Source organism: Acomys minous, assembly GCF_964271855.1.
Source record: "Acomys minous genome assembly, chromosome: 4".
Taxonomy (NCBI): domain Eukaryota; kingdom Metazoa; phylum Chordata; class Mammalia; order Rodentia; family Muridae; genus Acomys; species Acomys minous.
Window position 1 is genome coordinate 81,951,423 of NC_140486.1, and position 18,579 is coordinate 81,970,001.

The following is an 18,579-nucleotide window of genomic DNA, read 5'->3' on the forward strand; positions in this document are numbered from 1 at the left end:
CCTCTACATACGCCTTCCTGTCAAAGTCAGTTCAGTCTGATGTTTTATTTTCACCCTGTATGACGTTTTAAAGAAACGCTTACTTATAAAATAACATTACAAGAGTCTAGTATCGCTCTGGTTTTGTTTATTCTTCTAATAGCTTCTGCTAACTTTTAATCTCAAAAGATGATCTTAAGGCTGAGATGCAGCTCAGTGGGTGGGGCTCTTGCCTAACTTGTACAAGGCTCTAGGTTCTAGAACTGCAAGAAAATACCTTACAGCAGGGTTTCTGGGTATCTGTCTCTGCTGTCCATCGTTGTGTAGTGTGCCCCAAATTGTGGTCAATGTGAAGAGTTATTTGGGGTCACAGCTCTGGCTGTTGCCGTGGTTAGTTGGATTGTGGCTTTGGAGCCTTTGTGAGGCAGACCATCCTGTGGGCCTGTGTGGCAAAGACAGAAGACCCCAGTGGCCTAACATCCTTCCACTTGGCCTCACCTCGTAAAGGTTCTGCCTCCTCGCAGTGGTAGCTGCGGCCAGTGACCACGCCTTACACACAGCCTTTGTGGGGCACAGTCCAGATCTGAGCTACGGGAATGTTCATCCTTGCTATCCTTGCTATCTTATCTTTCTTTAAGGTAATTTTTTTATGATTCTTTGCTGATTTTCTATGTAAGGGTGTTTTGTGTGTCAAAAGCTATATATTCTAACAGACTAAAAACTCTAATATTCTAAAACTTTTGTGGGTCAAAATCCATATATTCGAACAGAAACTATCATTTTGCCTTTGTATGCTGTTTGTCAAGGTATTCTCTGGTTTTTTATTTGACCTCTGTCAGTAGTCTTTATAATAATGCCAATGCTGTCTAAGCAATGCTAATTTCATTTGTGTTCTCCACAAGGCAGAGCCTAAGATGTTGAATCATTCATGAAGTATCTAATTTACGTTCCTCCATTATTTAAAGAACAGGGGCTATTTAGTAACCTGTAAGTGGGAATTTAACTAAGTGCCTAATATCTTTTATTAGTTTTTAAAAATTAAAGTGTAATTACATCATTCCTCCCTTCCCTTTCTCCCTTCTAGCCTTTACCATGTGCCCTCCCTCAGACCCCTCCCACTCACCCTCACATCCTCTCAAACTGATGGCCTTTTCTTTTTGATTATTATTATTTCATATATATATATATATATATATATATGTATATATATATATATATATATATCCATGTATATAGATATACACATAAATATGTAAACATAAACTTGAGTCTTTTTTATGTGTCTTGTGTGCATTTGATTTTAGTGCTGAGTATTATATATTGGATGGCCAATTCGGGGCTCATTTCTAGGTAATTCTCCTATCTCGGCAGTCATTAATTGTTGCAGTTCTTTGTCTAGGGCTGGGACCCTATGAGAGTTCCCCCTGATGAGTTAACGTCTCATTTTTCAAATCTTGCTTAGGTAGCCATATTTTTTGGGCTGTTATAGGTATCACTTCCCCGTCATTTGTAGGAGACACACTCTCACAACAGACTTCCATGTTTTCTGGGTCTTAAAATCTTTCTGCCCCTCTTCTGTGATGGTCCCTGAGCCTTCAGGTGTAGGAGTTGTGTAACCATTGTGTCCAGAATCCCCTAAGTCCATTGAGCTTTATTTGTAGCCAATTGTAGTTTTTTGTAACAGTCTTTGCTGTAAAGAGAAGCTTCTTTAATGAGGGGTGAGAACTGCACTTATTTGTGGTTTTAGTGCTAAGTTTTAGAATTTTGTTAGGAACTATGCTGGTCTAGTAAAGTGGTGGTAATGCTTCTAAAATCCATGACCGCACTAGATGTGGGAGTTGGCTGGGTTTCTAGTACCAGGCATGGTTTCCCTCTCATTGAGCGAGCCATTAGTCCAATTAGACAGTTGTTGGTTACCACCGAGATATATGTGCCACTATTGTACCTTTAGTGGTATCTTGCCATACTTTTCATTGATTTAGCTCATAGGAATCACATCTGGATATGGCTGTTTACTACTTTTCTTGGCAGTTTACATAGTAATTTTTGGTAGCATGAAAGCTAAACCATACGAAAGGAGACTTTCATGTTTAGATCTTTCCGGTGTGTGTCTGAAGCATGTGGTGTCTTAAGCAATAGGTACTTACCTTCAATTTCTGAAAGGCTATTTTTAAGCTGGGATAACTAAAGGGTCTTCTACTGCCAAAGGTTGTGTTCGTTGTTCCTAAAAACCTGTGTGGTCCTCTTCAAGCAGCTTACCTCCACTACTACAATTATACCACATCTTGGTTGGAACATATCTACAAAGGATAAACTAGGAAATCAGAAGCAAGAAAAGAAGAATGCAGATGCAGAGAAAAACACCTTTTGGGACCTTGAGGTTTTATCATCATTAGCACTCTCTCTATATATGTTTCTTGTCAGCAAAATGATTTATTGTATAGTAGGGAAGGTCTTGGGGCTGCAGTAAGTTGCAAGAAAATGTGAATTTTGATATTTCTGTAGAAAACGCAATGGTATTAATACCTGTTTTAAAAAGGTAATGGTAATCATTTTGTATGTAATGGTAATGATATATGTGTTTTCTTTTTCAGTTAGCTCAGCAGAAAGTGGGAAAAGCCTTGGGGAAAAAAATTACTGAAAGTAAAAATCAACTCGCCTATGAAAAGAGGGAACTCCAGGTATGATATTTATCTTCAGATTTTTGTCTGATGTTTAAAATAATAACTGTTGAATTAACTATTCCTGACTTTTAGAAAATCTCTGTCATTTACTAACTCCATAGTCTCTGCACTTCCTTAAGTTTATTTCCTCATTATCGTCCGAGTGATTTCTGGTCATAGACCACTAGTAAAATGCTGAAGCCTTATTATAGCCATGTATGCTGGGCCATTCTGAGAGAGTACAGAGCCTAGGTGCTCTGGGTGTGGTGAATATTTGTAGCACACTATTTTTAAAAACTGAAGATTGGCCTTGCAAGGCGATAGATTTGAGTCTGTTGTGCTGAGTGGTGTGATGAGGTGCCAGTGAATGTGATGGTACTAAGTAAGCTACTGCTGCACACCAAGTTTGCTCCCATGTGCCCACGTGGCAGGAAGCTTGCCACTGATGTGGTTGAGCCTAACTTAGACTAACCCAAGTGGAAACACTAACCTTTACACATTAGAGTCAGATGGGACGTTTAAAAAAAAAAACAGCAGTAGAAAAATGCATATTTACCATTCCTTTTGAAACAACCAATTAGGAAATATTGGAGGACCAAAAAGGTATTAAGTAAAAAAAAAAAAAAAGTTAATGGTAGAATTTCGGGTGGTGGACATATGCATATTCATAGAAAGGTCTTTGAAGTTTTCTGCATGCTTCAAACTTTCCTAAAACACAAGAAAAATTTCCTATGACTGTAATTCCAGCAAAAGAAATTAAATCAGAGTTTAAATCCTAGACCTAATACTTTGTAAAGCCCCTCAGTTGAGCCCAGGCAGTGGAGTACACCTATAGCCCAAGAACCAGGGGAAGAGGTTAGAGAGCGAAGAGGCCAGCCTGAGCCTTCTAGTGAGGTCGTCTCTCAACAAGAGCGAAAGCTGCTCCCCAGATGACTCGTGTGTAGCCTCAGATGAGGGCTGCTGGACCACACTGTTAAACGGAGCCCACTAGGGCTTTGGCCTGCACAGCTGAGGTGTCGAGTGGTCTCACTACAGGCTGCCAAGCATGTCAGCATCCGCGCTCCTCATATTAAAGTTCGCAGACACAATGAGACCAGGAAACTGGAAGGGAGTAGATATAAGGTATACTTGTGTGTCAGCCTTCATTGACCTGTGCGGATCTGCCTGTGAGACGTGGGATCTGAGGACCCTAAAGAATGCTGGACTACAGCCTAACGCTGCAGGCGACTCACTTCTGTTTTAGTGTACTTTTATGTACAAATGCAACAAAGAATGCCATGCTCCTAGGGAGGCTGTTGAGTTCAGGAAAACATATAAACAGTGGCCGATAAGCTGGGATGAAATATTGACAGGGCAGCCCTTTCCCGGAACTTTCTCAGGACAGACCAATGTAAACACATTCGCCTGCTGTGTACTCTGGATTGTATCTGGGAAAGCACAAAAGCAAGGCAGAAGCCATGTCTAGGCTCAGGGTGCACTGAGGCCAGCACTCAGCACACCCTTTCACCAGACTGGGTTCTATAGCTATGCCCCAACCTCCAACAAGAATGAACATGTCTTTAAAAATGAATGCAAATGTTTAACGCAGGAAGTGTGAAATCCACCTCCAAGAACAATCCAGGGAACAAAACGCACCTGAGGTCAAGGGCCCGCTGCCTTTTTCCTGGAGCCTCTCTCACAGTTCCCCAGGCATACTTTACCATGCATCAGTCTTTGGACCATGTTCTGACAATTATGGAACACTGACAATGTTATTGGTTGCCTACTATCTAGTTAACATGTCCTAGAGGCAGTGATATTTATATGTATGTATAATTTGCCTACATCTGCATAACATTGGACACACTGTTTATCTTTATGTCAGTCAAGCCATGGGCTAGCACATTTTAAAGCACTGATTCCTCTAGTATATAAACGTTACATAATTATATAAAGGATGAGCTATATACGAAATATGGTCAAATCACTAGCTTGCTATGTATTCAATAAACTTCATTATATTGGGTTGTAAAAATATTACAAGGGAAGTATATGTCAAAGTTGAGCACTCTGGCCCATGCCTACGGTCTCACTTGGAGAGCAGAGGCGGGAGAGTCAGGCCTGGCTTATCCAGCACGCTGAGAGAATGCTGGGACGCGGGCAGATGTGCATGGACTCCGCTGCTGCCTGTAGATTTTCCCCCTGTGGGACTCGAGGGCAGAAAGTGTGTCACTGAAGTGCTTAGGCTTGACTTCACCAACCCTCATGAAAACACTGACGTCCACCAAATAAGTGGTTCTAAGGCTTGTGTCTACACCAGAATGCAGCTGGTGGGTTTTTTGAAGACAAGACAATGGTGGTATGTGATCAGTACTCACACCAAGAAATAGCACCTCCTCTCAGGGACGGTCCCCACAAGCCATTGCCATCCGACTTGTCACCCCTCGGGTCGGTTACCTGTACTTTTCACTCTACACAGCATTACACTATGTGCTTCCTCCCGTCTTGTCTCTCTGCCTAGCAGTACAAATGCAGACTTTGTTGTCCTGCTTGTGGTGGTTCTGCAGTGTACATTGCTGGGTGATATTTCATATGAACTTCTGGGCAGGGGCCATAGAAATAAAAATGATCTGGCTGCATAGAAATTGCCATAGCTGCCTGAGTGTGTTTTCATATTTGTAGTAAAAAATGTATTTGGATTTGGGGCGTAGGTTAGTGGTAGAGGACTTGGCTAATGGCCAACAGCCAGCAGCTGGGCCACACTGTTAAATGGAGCCCACTAGGGCTTCAGCCTGCACAGCTGAGATGTCGAGTGGTCTCGCTATAGGCTGCCAAGCATGTCAACATCTGCGTTTCTCATATTAAAGTTCGCAGACAAAATGAGACCAGCGCTGGAAGGAAATGGAAGGTAGTGAATGTGAAATTTGCTAATGGGACGGTCCTGGCTTCAATTCCCAGTGCCACAAAACCAAACTGGAATTTAAAAAAAAAGGTTATTTGGGTTATTTCTAACTCTAAATCTCATTTTAATTTATAAATGAACTACCACTATAGATGTGCCCTACTTATTTCAATTTTATAATGTATACTGCAAATATCTGGAAAAGGTAATGAATAGATATTTACATCACAGTGTAGGCAGGTTAAAAGAAGGCTGTAATTTATATAGCTACAGGTAGTAATATGTGTGTGCTCCTGACCAGTGCTTCTGTGTTCTTTCCCTGAGTAAGGTTATCCTGAGTAAGAATTTCTACCAAATGAGAAAGTCAAAAGATAAATGACCTTAGATGATGGTATGCTGCCAGTAAGTCCGGGCACTTCACAGTTACTCAGTGGCTTCTGTATGATGAGTCCTAAGGATGAGGTAAGAATTTTTTTTTTTGCATTAAGAATGCTTTATTTACATTAAAATATGAGGAACATTTCCAATAAAACAGGAAAATTCTTATACTGTATCTACAAAATTTCTACAACATATGCTGTACTTTAAGTCTGCCTAAGGAGAGAAGGGATGTCATGACCAACCCTGCAAATCTGGCACTGGCCCCAAAGATGCTGGTGTTTACATAGGGCAGTCATAGACTGGAAGGCCATGCAATGCCCATTCGTTCCTTGACCTTTTCCCCCGACTCCCAGCTCCTCGTCACGGCTTCAGATGATGGCTACATCAAGATCTACGATGTACAACCTGCCAACTTGGCTGGCACGCTAAGTGGCCACGCGTCCTGGGTGCTGAATGTTGCGTTCTGTCCTGATGATACTCACTTTGTCTGCAGTTCATCTGACAAAAGTGTAAAGGTTTGGGATGTTGGAACAAGGACCTGTGTTCACACCTTCTTCGACCACAAGGATCAGGTTTGGGGAGTAAAATATAATGGAAATGGCTCAAAAATTGTGTCTGTTGGAGAAGAATTGTTTTTATACCATGAAATAGTAATCTTATTTAAGAACTCATAGTAAGCCGGGCATGGTGGCTCATGCCTTTAATCCCAGCACTCAGGAGGCAGAGGCAGGTGGATTGCTGTGAGTTCGAGGCCAGCCTGGTCTGCAAAGCGAGTCTAGGACAGGCAAGGCTACACAGAGAAATCCTGTCTCAAAAACAGAAACAAAACAAAACAAAACAAACAACAACCAAACAAAAAACTCACAGTAGCTCTCCTGCCTCAGCTTCCTAAGGATTGAGACAATAGGGTACTACCATGCCAGGCGTTAGGAATTAATTTAAAACAGAACTCAATATATACGAATTCTACCTATTTAGCTTCACAAGTTTTCTTTCAGCAAAAGACAAGTCTGTCTGTCTGTCTGTCTGTCTGTCTGCCTCCCCCCCCCCCACCTCTCTTTCTCCACAGATTGAAACTTCTAATTATCCACATTCAGAAAAAGTTCTGAATGCTGGTACCACGGTTCACTCAAAATCTTACAGGACAGTCTCACTGTTTTATTCATGATCTTGTCCATTTGGATTTTCCTTAGGCCATGGAAATGTGATGCATTGTCTCAGCACATTTACACAGCTGTAGCCTGCTTGTAGCAGCGAGTTAAGACAGATTAGAAAAAAATGTAGGATTCTTTTTTCATGTTTCAGGTGTTCTCTATCACTCTTTTTTTTTCTTCTCCTTAATAAAATGTATGATGTCTTCCTCCCCTTGGAGATTAGGCTTACTCATTATTTTTCTTTCTTTTTTTTTTTTCTTGTAGATAAAAGTTAAACAGCTAGAAGAACAACCACACTCTTTTACTGAAACCAGGCTACAGAACGACCGTTTACACGCACTGAATAAGGCTTTTGAGGTTAAGCATGCTCAGGTAGGACTCATGACCACAGAAAGTGATTGCTGTCAGGTGCTGCGATGGTATTGCAATTAAAGGCATTGCTTGCTGCCTTTCCCCACCTCCCCACACAGTCCTGGAAAGGAGAGTACTTTCTATTGACCCAGCCTAAGATTCTGCTGAGATATAGAAGTATTTCAGAAAGATGCCTTCAGCAGGACCAGAATGTGCGACATGCTTGATCCATATGAATGTAACATTTGTTAAAATTTGTTGACTAGAAAGCTACGCCTTTCCAAGAAAAACTGCTCGTTCTCATGGCCCCTGGTAAGGAGCAGTGTTATGAAATCCTTTCATGGGCTCCATAAGCTCATAGCGTTTGGGGTTTGAGCCTTGATGGGTTTTGGCAAATGTGAGGAACAAGTATCTTTGGTTTTTGAATTGTAGGCAAACTCACAACTGAGTGCCAGCCAGGCCTATGTGCAACAGACAGCAGCTCACCTGCAAGAGGCATGAGTAGAGAAGTGCCTTGCTCAGCACCCTGGCTGCAGAGGCTGGCATTTGTTGTAGGTCACATAACATTTCAAAAACGAGTCAAGTTAAGCAAGCAAAGTATAGAAGATGCTTAGTAAAGAACTTAACTTATGAATATTTTACCGAAAGAAAGCAACTCAGTTCAGTGATTATACATTTAGCCTACGTGTAAACTAGGTCATTGTAAAAAACCTTGAACTCTTAGTATAAAATGAAACCTCCATGCCTGTGCCTTTTGTGTACGTGTACCTCCAATAACCATGGTGCTAGAATGTGTCTTCAAATAGAACACCCATGGGGTTCTAACCAGCTGACTCCTGTGCTGAGTGGTGAGGTCACAAAGTTGTAAGGAGGCCTGGTTAGCAACGGTCTCCTAAGGAAGCTTCTTCACAGTCTTAGAGAGCAGTGGGATCTTCTCACTCCTGAAGCCAAGGAATATGTCTTCCATCTACTTCCTCAGCTTTGTGCCATTCCTCTTTCTAAAGCAGGTACTCCCTGAAAGCCAAGTCTTAGGCTCACTTGAGTCTGTCACTTGTAACTGGTGATGCCTCCAAGAAAAAGGAAATCCAGAGAGGCCCACGTCTTCTAAATCCCTCGAAGGCTCCAGCTTTATGTCAGGGATGTAAAGGGAAGAGCTCTGGCAGTCCCCTTGCCCAATGCTGTTCCAAATGTGACAGGCCAAGTGAGCTTTGCACCTACCTTGCCTTCTGTAAGAATGTCTCAGGAGACTGGAGACTCCAGAATGTCTCTCAAGACGCTCCTGAATGCTTTTAAAACCACGGAGGGAAAGGTAGAAGGCAAAATAGACATTCTTGCCTCAAGACCCCTTCTAAGTAAGGAATCATCAAATTTTCTTAGTCAGAATCCTGTAAGTGAAGAGCACGCATTGACTCTTAGGGCAATTCAGACTCACTTAATAATTTAGAATGCACTAGCAATATAGAAACATGTTTGACTAGCAAGGAACTTTGGTGTTTCACCAAGAATAAAAGCTGATTTGTAAATTGTCACAATGAGTTTTGTTCTCACATAATTTTGTTTGGGTCATGGAAAAGTTGATTTAATGACAACTAACTTTTCCACAACAAGCTTTGATATTTTAAAATTCAAAATTTATGCATAATCATATAGTTCTAATTGAAATAATTGGCTAAAGATTGCTATTAAAGTAGAAATATATTAATCTTAAGAAGTCCCAATGTATTGAACATTTAGGAATATTTTTTGGAGTAAACTTGCTAAAGCATCAACCTGTGTGTGATATTTACAAACAGTAACTACCATGTGCCAGCGTGTACACCTTACATGTATACAGCCTGCTGTATGTCAGTTACATTTAGTAGAGCGCTCTAACAGGAAGAGCTGTGAGTGTATTACTTTAAAGGATTGTCTTATGATTGTCACCATTTTTGAAAGGAAAGAAGCATGAAAACAACAGATGAGTGTATGTCAAGGAACGGCTGGGATTGGCGGGAGCAAATATAAAAAGGTGTAAATGCTGATACAGCAGTTCTGCAGCCTGCTTATTCAGTGTGCACGGATGCTCATGTGGGCTCAGGCTACACAGAGCTCCGTATGCACGAGTGCATGCACACTTGTGCACACAAGCACACACATGTACATACATGTGCAAACACACACACACACACACAATTGAATGAAGGTTGAAAAGAAACCAATTGAGTTCTGTAACCTGGTGGTAGCAATGTGACAGTTCTCGTGTTGAGCCACAGAACATTGTACGATTTTGTAACATTCTGGGAACCTATAGTTATTTCGAGATAAAGTTTTAGAGTAGTATGTAAAATCACATGCTAATCTAAAATTATTTTGCACATCTATGGAAACCATCTCATATACTTCCGTGCATATGGAGTTCTAGTGTTTATGCTTTCTGGATTTTAGTTTAGCAATTATCCATTTACATTTTATTTTTCTTCTTTTTTTCTTCCACCTTCCCACCTTTTTAGGCCCTTTCCTTTCATATACTACTATGCATCATTAATTTTATGTACTATTTAGGTTTAGATTTCACATGTTTTCCTTTCTAGGTGTAGTTTATTTCGCTTAATCTGATACCAGTTCCCATACATTTTACTACAAATAGCATAATTCCATTCTCTATGGCTGAATAGAACTATATCTTTTTTTTTTTAGACAGCATTTCTCTGTGTATCCTTAGCTGTCCTGGACTTGTTTTGTAGACCAGGCTGGCCTTGAGCTCACAGCCATCGGAAACAGGTCCTGGTTCTTTGTCTATTAGGAATAATTCTTCAGTATTGTGCATGTGCTTTGCTTAGATTTCTTGTACACATTCAGTGGTAGAGGGCATTTTGTGTTTGTTTGTTTTCAGAAACATCTGTGCTGCTTTCCTTAGTGGGAGCACAAGTTTATATTCCCACTAGCAGTGTGAAAGGGTTTACCCTCACCAGTGCTCGCTGCTGTTTCTCTTGGTGATGGCTGTTCTGACTAGGATGAGATACTATCTTCAAGAAGCTTCAGCTTGCCTTTCTCTGATGACCGAGGGTGTTGAATAATTTTCACATATTCATGCCACATATATTTCTGCCTTTGAGAAGGCATTTACCCGTATATCAAATGATTCATGATTTTCTTGTTTAGTTTTTTTGAATCTTTTATAAACTTTAAGTATTAACTCCGCCATCACTGTAGTTGGCACTGATTTTCTCCCATTTTGTGTGCTGTCACTTCACTCCAGTGGTTGGTTCCTTTGTTGTGCAGAGACATGTTACTTTGTTCCAGTCCCATTTGTCAGTTCTTGGGATTATCCCTGAGCTACTGAAAATGAGTCCTTTTCATAAAGCCCTTTCCTATGGCTATATCTTTTATTACACTTATTTATTGTGTGCACACACACGTGTGTGTGTGTGTGTGTGTGTGTGTGTGTGTGTGTGTGTGTGTGTGTGTGTTGCATAGCCATGATACACATGTGAAAGTCAGAGGAAAATTGTAGGAGTGGATTCTCCTACCATGTGGTTCTAACTCATGTCATAAGGATGATTAGGAAGTAATTTCACCTGCTGAGCCAGTTTGCCAGCCCTGTCCCCATGCCATGTGTGTATAGTTGTATGCACATGTGTGCACGTGTATATGTGTTAAGTCTTTATATTCTCAAACTTTATATTTTTTGGAAATTTGTAGGGTACTGTTTACATCATTTTTACCCCTCCCTCTCTTTTTCCAGCTCCTTCCATGCCACTTCCTCCCAAATTCATGACCACCTCTTTCATTATCATTATTATTATTTTTTGTTTTGTTTTGTTTTTTCAAGACAAGGTTTCTCTGTGTTATCTTAGCTGTCCTAGACTCGCTTTGTAGACCAGGCTGGCCTCAAACTCATAGCAATATGCGTGCCTCTGCCTCCTGAATGCTGGGATTAAAGGCATGTGCCACCTGGCCATTTTTTCCCCTTTGGTTTTTTGAGACAGGGTTTCTCTGTGTAGCCTTGGCTGTCCTGGACTGGCTTTGTAGATCAGGCTGGCCTCGAACTCACAGCAATCCACCAGCCTCTGCCTCCCAAGTGCTGGGATTAAAGGTGTGCGCCACCACGCCCAGCTCTCATTATCATTATTATACACATGTGCACAGCTTGCTGAGTCCACTTTGTGTTGCTTGTATGCACACGTGTTTAGGGCCAACAGCTTAGGACTGCATACCTTGTCAGAGGGTTCTCTCTTGAGCAGACCGATTCTCCCTTTTTTGACAGCCATCGGTTGCTTCCAGCTCTTCATCTGAAAGTAGAGGCCTGTGAGATCCTCCCCACCTGTGTTGGCACGTCAGCTGGCGTGCTCCTTTACACCACATTGTTCAGGTTCAGGGTTCTGTTTAGAGGATGCTAGCCCCACAGCAGATGCTGCCATTCGTAGAGTCTTTCTGCCTCTTCTGTGCTGTTCCCTGAGTTGTAGGTTGTAGGAGTCGTGTAGTAGATGCACCCTTTGTTACCTGCGTGTTGATGTCTGCAGACGTGGGTTTCTGTACTGGTCCCTGTCTACTGTAACAATAAGACTCCTTGATGGGAGGTGACGTCTACCCTTACCTGTGGGTATCATATTGTGGGATAAGTACTTAGAATGTAATGAGAAGTTGTCCTGGTTGAGGAAAGTGGCAGTAGTACTTTCTCCTCTAGGGTCCATGCCCACGTCAGCTGTGATGTGCTTTCCTCATGTTTTTCCCTAGCAGTTTCAAATTTTCCGTCTTAAACTAGAGTCATCTGAGTTGATGTTTGTGCAGATGGGGAGACTTGGGTCTACTTTGATTCTTCAACACGTGTATATCCAGCTTTCCTAGAGTCATTGGTTGATACCCTTGAATTCTTGTCAGTGTGTTTGCCACCTTTGTCAAAAGTCAGGTGGTCTCTGTCAATTTCTTAGTCCTCTGTTTAATTTCATCTATCTGTATGTCTGTTTTTGTGATAGCGGCCTGCTCTTGATATCACTGTAGCTCGTAGTGTAGTTGAGAACAGATGTTGTGATACCTCAGCATCTTTGTTTTCTCCAGGACTGCTGTGCTATCTGGAGTCTTATGGATTTACACATGAAGGTTTAATTTGTGTTTTCTAGCTCTGTGGAAAAAAATGCCATTAGAATTTTGGTGGACACTGCAGATTGCCTCTGGTTAAGTTGACGTTTTTATAATATAACTGACCTGTGAGCATGGCAATTTTTTAAAATCTTCTAGTGTTTTTTTAAGTTCCTTTTCTGAGGCAATCTGTTTTTATTTTTGATTGATTGATTGAGTTTTTTTTTTTAAAGACTGGGTCTCAGTATGTAACTCTGGTTGGCCTGGAACTAACTATATATGCCAAACTGGTCTTAAACTCAAAGATCTGCCTGCTTCTGTGCTGAGATTATAGGAATGCACCTTTATAGCCAGTTCAATTGTTTTCTTCAGTTTCTTAAAGTTTTCATTGTATAAGTCTTTCCCTTCCTTAAGTTTATTCCTAGTTATTATTTTTAAGCTATTCTTATTAGGAATTCTTTCTCTCTTTTTCTTAGGATGTGTGTTCATTATTAACACATGGAAAAGTCACTAGTTTTTATTGGTTGATTCTATATCCAGGTATCCTGTCAGGTGAGTTTATCAGATCTCAGAGGTTTGGGGTAGAAGCTTTAGGGTCTTTTGGGTAGAGGATCTCTATTAGTTTTTTATTGCTGTGCAGAAAGCAACTTCTAAAATAGTTTTGTTTGGGTGCATAGGTTCGGGGTACAGCTCATTCTGTCAGGGAAAGCATAGCAGAGTTCCTTACAACAGGGGGACCCGAAGGCAGAGAGCAGATGCTGCTGGTCCCCGCGCTCCTGTGTCATCTTGCACCCCAGTGCTCAGGATGGTGCTGGCCACAGTCAGGCTGCATCTTCTCTCAGCCAGACTTCCCTCCAAACACCCGCACAGACATGCCCAGAGTTAGGTCTAAGAAACGTGTGCACGTGTGTGTACATGTAGTGACCAGAGATTGATGTCTAGAATCTTCCTCAGTCTAGTATCTTCTTCATGGTTTTAAGACAGAATTTCATGGAACCTAGAGCACATGGATAAGCAGGTGAGCCAGCCAAGCCCCCCAGGGGTTGGTTAAAAAAAAAAAAAAACTCTCCCAGCAAAGAGAAACACAGAAGGGAGGTAAGGATTACTGCCAAACCCTGGAGTCTCTGCTGCCCAGCATTGGGGTTTACAGGTCTGTGTTGCTGTACCTTGGTTTTATGTGGGTGCTGAGGGTCACTATATGCTTGTGTGGCTCATACGTGCTTGCTGTGCTCTCTCCCCAACCCCACAAGTCTAAATTCAGCCAAGGTAAAAATGGAGGTTAATTATTGGATTATAGGATTGATCACATTTCTAGAGGCAGGAATTATTTGGCTATTCCCTGTCCTGTTTGTATCTCTTTTATTTCTTTCTCTTGTCTTATTACTCTAACTAAAACTTCAAGCATTGTCTTAAATAAAAATGGAGTGTGGTCACCTTTACGTCATTTCTTATTTTTCAAGAAATTTGCTCCATTTCCCCTCATTTAATGTAGTGCTTGCTACAACCATATATACTTTCTGTACCTAGCTCCTGAGGGCTGTGATCATGAAGGAATATTGAACTTCATCCAAGGACTTCACTCCATCTATTCACCATCTATATCACACATTTGATGTGTGTTTCTGGGTCTGTGTGTTGTGCTACATTTATTATGTTTGTTTACCCAGTCTTTTATTTCTGGACTCAGAAACCAATATGAGTGTTATATATAGTGTTTGTCATGTGTTGCTGAATTTGATTAGCAAGTGTTTTATTAAGAACATCTGTGTCTGTGTTGTTAGGGAAATTCGTCTATCCTTTGCTTTCTTATTATGTTAGGCTTTTGTGTTGATGTTTGGGACAGTCTCATTATGTAAATCAGGCTGGCCTTTGCAAAGCTCACAGAAAGCAGCCTGCCTCTGCCTCCCAAGCATGAGATTAAAGGCAGGGGGGCCACCATGCCCAGCTTTTGTGTCTTATCCACTTCTGTGTTAGGGTAATACTGACATTGTAGGATGATTTTGGTAATTTTCCTTCCATTTTTGTTTTATGAAATAATTTGAGGAGTATTGTTAGTATTTCTTCTTTAAAGCTGTGGAAGAATTTGGCAGTAATCCTTACTTCCCTTCTGTGTTTCTCTTTGCTGGGAAAGGTTTTTTTTTTTATGTTTTTATTGATTCTTTGTGAATTTCACATCATGCACCCAAAGCCACTCATCTCCTCTTCCCCTCATTCCTACCCTTCTCTCGTGCAACCCCCTCCCCAAATAGAGAAAAAAAAAATCTCATCGTGAAAGCTGTAGTGTGTGTCACAGTGTGTCCCACGGCATACACACTTCTTTGCTTGCAAATGTTCATTGCAATGAGTCATAGCTCTGGTCTGAGGCCTCTGGCTTCTGCCACACTCTCAGTACTGGAACCTCACTGGGCCTCCTCTCGGCTACCCTGTTGTTGCCCTGTGTCACGGAGATCCTGTAGTTTTGGACTGGCCCCTTCATGCACTCCAGCAGCTCATATATGGAGTGGGTGAGGTGGGCCAATCAAATCCCTGGATCTGGGCCTGAGAGGTACCTGAGCTGGTCACCCTGCCAGCTCTTCCAGACCCACACTACCATCTCCCTGCCCTGCCCCAGCTGGCCCATCCAGTGTTGCCACCAGCAAGAGGCAGAGGCAGCTATCTTACTTTCATGCCCTCTGCGCTGCCTCATCTCTGCCCACCATCAGGGCCAATTCTACTGTGCTCCCCATGCGAGGGGCTGGGCGGGCTCTCCTGTGGCTGGCTCACTCACAACCCCTGCAACCAGGGCCAGCCTCTCCCCTGCTGCCCAGGCAACGTGCAGGGTCTGCTCTCCCAAGTATTACAGCTGGTGAGGGACAGGGCCAGTTTTTCCCACCCTCATGACTCCAGGGCTAGCTCTTCTGCCTCCCTTAGGTGGTGAGGGATGAAGGGGGAGAGCTTCTCTTCACTGCTCAGGCCACTGCACAGCAGACAAGAGTCAGGTTGGCTTTCCTGCATTTCTGCACTCCTGCCCTTGGGAGTGGCTCACTGCAGTCCTCATGTACAGGGCCAGCAGTACTGTGCTGCCCAGGCAAGGTTCTGGGCTAACTCGCTGGGAGAGCCTCTATTGCTGCTTCAATCTCATTGTCCATTAGAGATTTTTTTTTACTATCATCTTGAATTAATTCATATGTTTTAAGAAATTTATCCATTTTTATCCTTTCTTTTTTTTTTTGCATGTAACAATTTATTTTTTTATATATACTAAATTTACTCATTTTACATCCCAATTGCAGCCTCTTCCCTCATCTCCTTCCAACCTCCCCCTTCTTTTCTCTCCCCCCATTCCCCTCCCCTAGTCCTCTGAGAGGAGGAGCCCTCCTCTCCCACCAACTGACCTCAAGTCTCATCAGGACTGCCTGCATCCTCTTCCTCTGTGGCCTGGTAAGGCAGCCCTGCCAGGGGGAAGTGATCATAGAGCAGGCAACAGAGTCTATGGCAGAGACAGTCCTTGCTCCCCTTACTAGGAGACCCATAGCGAGGCTGAGTTGCCCATTGGCTACATCTGAGCAGGGGGCCAGGTCTTCCCTATATATGGTCCTTGTTTGGTGCATCAATCTCCACAGGTCCCACTGGGCCTAGATTTGTTGGCTTTGTTGATCTCCTTGTGGCGCTCCTGTCCCCTCCTGGTCCTTCCATCCCCTTACTCTTCAAGAAGACTCCCTGCACTCTGCCCAAAGTTTGCTTCAATCCCCTGCTGGGCGAGTCTTTCAAAGGACATCTATGGTGGACTCCTGTCCTGGTCCCTCTCTTCAACTGCTTCAGGTGTCTATTATACCTGCCCTTTAAATGAAAACTAAGCATCCTCCTTGTTATTTAACTTCTTTAGGTCTGTGAATTATACTATGGTTGTCCTGATTTTTGGCTAATATCTGCTTATAAGTGAGTACATACCATGTATGTCTTTCTGGGCCTGGGTTACCTCACTCAGGATGATCTTTTCTAGTTCCATCCATTTGCCTGCAATTTTCATTATTTCTTTATTTTTAATAGCTGAGTAATATTCCATTGTGTAAAGGTACCACAGTTTCTTTACCCATTCTTCTGCTGAGGGACATCTAGGTTGTTTCCAGTTTCTGGCTATTACAAAAAAGGTTGCTATGAACATAGTTGCACATTTGTCCTTGATGTATAATAGAGCATCTTTTGGGCATATTCCCAGGAGTGGTATAGCTGGATCTTGAGATAGAGCTATTGCCAATTTTCTGAGAAAATACCAGATTGATTTCCAAAGTGGTTATACAAGTTTGCTCTCCCACCAGCAATGGAAGAGTGTTCCCCCTTTCTCCACATCCTCACCAGCATGTGCTGTCACTTGAATTTTTGATCTTAGCCATTCTTACAGGTGTAAGATGGAATCTCAGAGTCATTTTGATTTGCGTTTCCCTGGTGACTAAGGACATTGAGCATTCCTTTAGGTGCTTCTCGGCCAGTCAATATTCTTCTGTTGAGAGTCTCTGTACTCCATTTTGAAATTGGATTATTTGGTTTGTTGGTGTGTAACTTCTTAAACTCTTTTTCTATATTGGGTATTAGCCATCTGTTGGATGTAGGGCTGGTAATGGTCTTTTTTTTCCCAGTCTGTATGCTGTCATTTTGCTTTATTGGTAGTGTCCTTTGCTTTACATAACTTTATTAGTTTCATGTGGTCCCATTTATTAATGGTTGACCTTAGAGCCTGAGCTGCTGCTGTTCTGTTCAGGAAGTTGTCTCCTGTGCCAATGAGTTCAAGGATGTTCCCACTTTCTCTTCTAATGCATTTAGTGTCTCTGGTTTTATGTTGAGCTCTTTGATCCACTTGGACTTGAGTTTTGTGCAGGGTGATAAATATGGACCTATTTGCATTTTTCTACATGTAGACACCCAGTTAGACCAGCACCATTTGTTGAAGATGCTTTCATTCTTCCATTGTATAGTTTGAGTTTCTTTGTCCAAAATCAAGTGTCAGTAGGTGTGGGGGTTTATTTCTGGGCCTTTGATTCAATTCGATTGATCCACCAGTCTGTTTCTAGACCAGTACCATGCAGGTTTTATTACTGTTGTTCTCTGTCACAGCTTGAGATCAGGGACACAGATACGTCCAGAAGAACTTTTATTGTATAGGATTGTTTTAGCTACTCTGGGTTTTTTTTTTTTTTCATATGAAGTTAAGAATTGTTCTTTCAAGATCTGTAAAGAATTGTGTTAGTATTTTGATGGGAATTTCATTGAATCTGTAGATTTCTTTTGTTAAGATGATCATTTTCACTATATTAGTCCTATAGATCCATTTCTTTATGAGAGGCACTTACAGCTATGAACTTTCCTCTTGGCATTGCTTTCATTGTGTCCCATACATTTGGGTGTATTGTGTCTGCATTTTTATTGAATTTTAGGACGTCTCTAATTTTCTTATTTCTTCTCTTACCCAGTTGTCAATGGGTAGAGAGTTGTTCAGTTTCTATGCATGTGTAGGCTTTTTGTTGTTTCTGTTGTTGTTGAGGTCCAGCTTTAGTCCATGGTCTGATAAGATACAAGGGATTATTTCAATCTTCTTGTATCTGTTGACACTTGCTTTGTGATTAACTATGTGGTTGATTTTGGAGAAGGTTCCATGAGGTGCTGAGAAGAAGATACATTATTTTGTGTTTGGGTGGGAAGTTCTATAGATGTCTCTTAGATTCATTTGATTCATGGCATCAGTTAGTGTCATTAGTTCTGTTCAGTTTCTGTTTTGTTGACCAGTCTTTTGGTGAGAGTGCGGTATTGAAGTCTCCCACTGTTGATATGTGGGTATTGATATTAGTTTAAGCTTTATTAATGTTTCTTTTACAAATGTAGATACACTTGTATATGAGGCAGAGATGTTCAGAATTGAGAAGTCGACTTTTATTTAGAGGAGTATGAAGTGTCCTTCCCCATATGTTTTGATTAGTTTTGGTTGAAAGTCTATTTTATTATATATTTGAATGCTTCTTTGGTCCACTTGCTTAGAAAATCTTTTTTACAGCCCTTTACTCTCAGGCTGAGGTATGCTTTTGTATGCAGCAAAATGTTGGGTCCTGCTTACATATCTGTTCTGTTAGACTGTGCCTCC

The 18,579-nt window shown here is 41.7% G+C and overlaps 1 protein-coding gene across 1 annotated transcript in view; it reads left to right on the plus strand.

Moving 5' to 3' along the window:
• CCDC150 (coiled-coil domain containing 150) overlaps positions 1 to 18,579 on the plus strand; it is a gene marked incomplete at both ends in the record, with an annotated part of 59,994 nt that overhangs the window by 26,681 nt on the left and 14,734 nt on the right. The window contains 3 exon segments of the mRNA XM_084779536.1: positions 2,485 to 2,518; positions 2,574 to 2,660; positions 7,323 to 7,430. Of these exon segments, the coding sequence (XP_084635662.1) occupies positions 2,485 to 2,518; positions 2,574 to 2,660; positions 7,323 to 7,430 (229 nt within the window).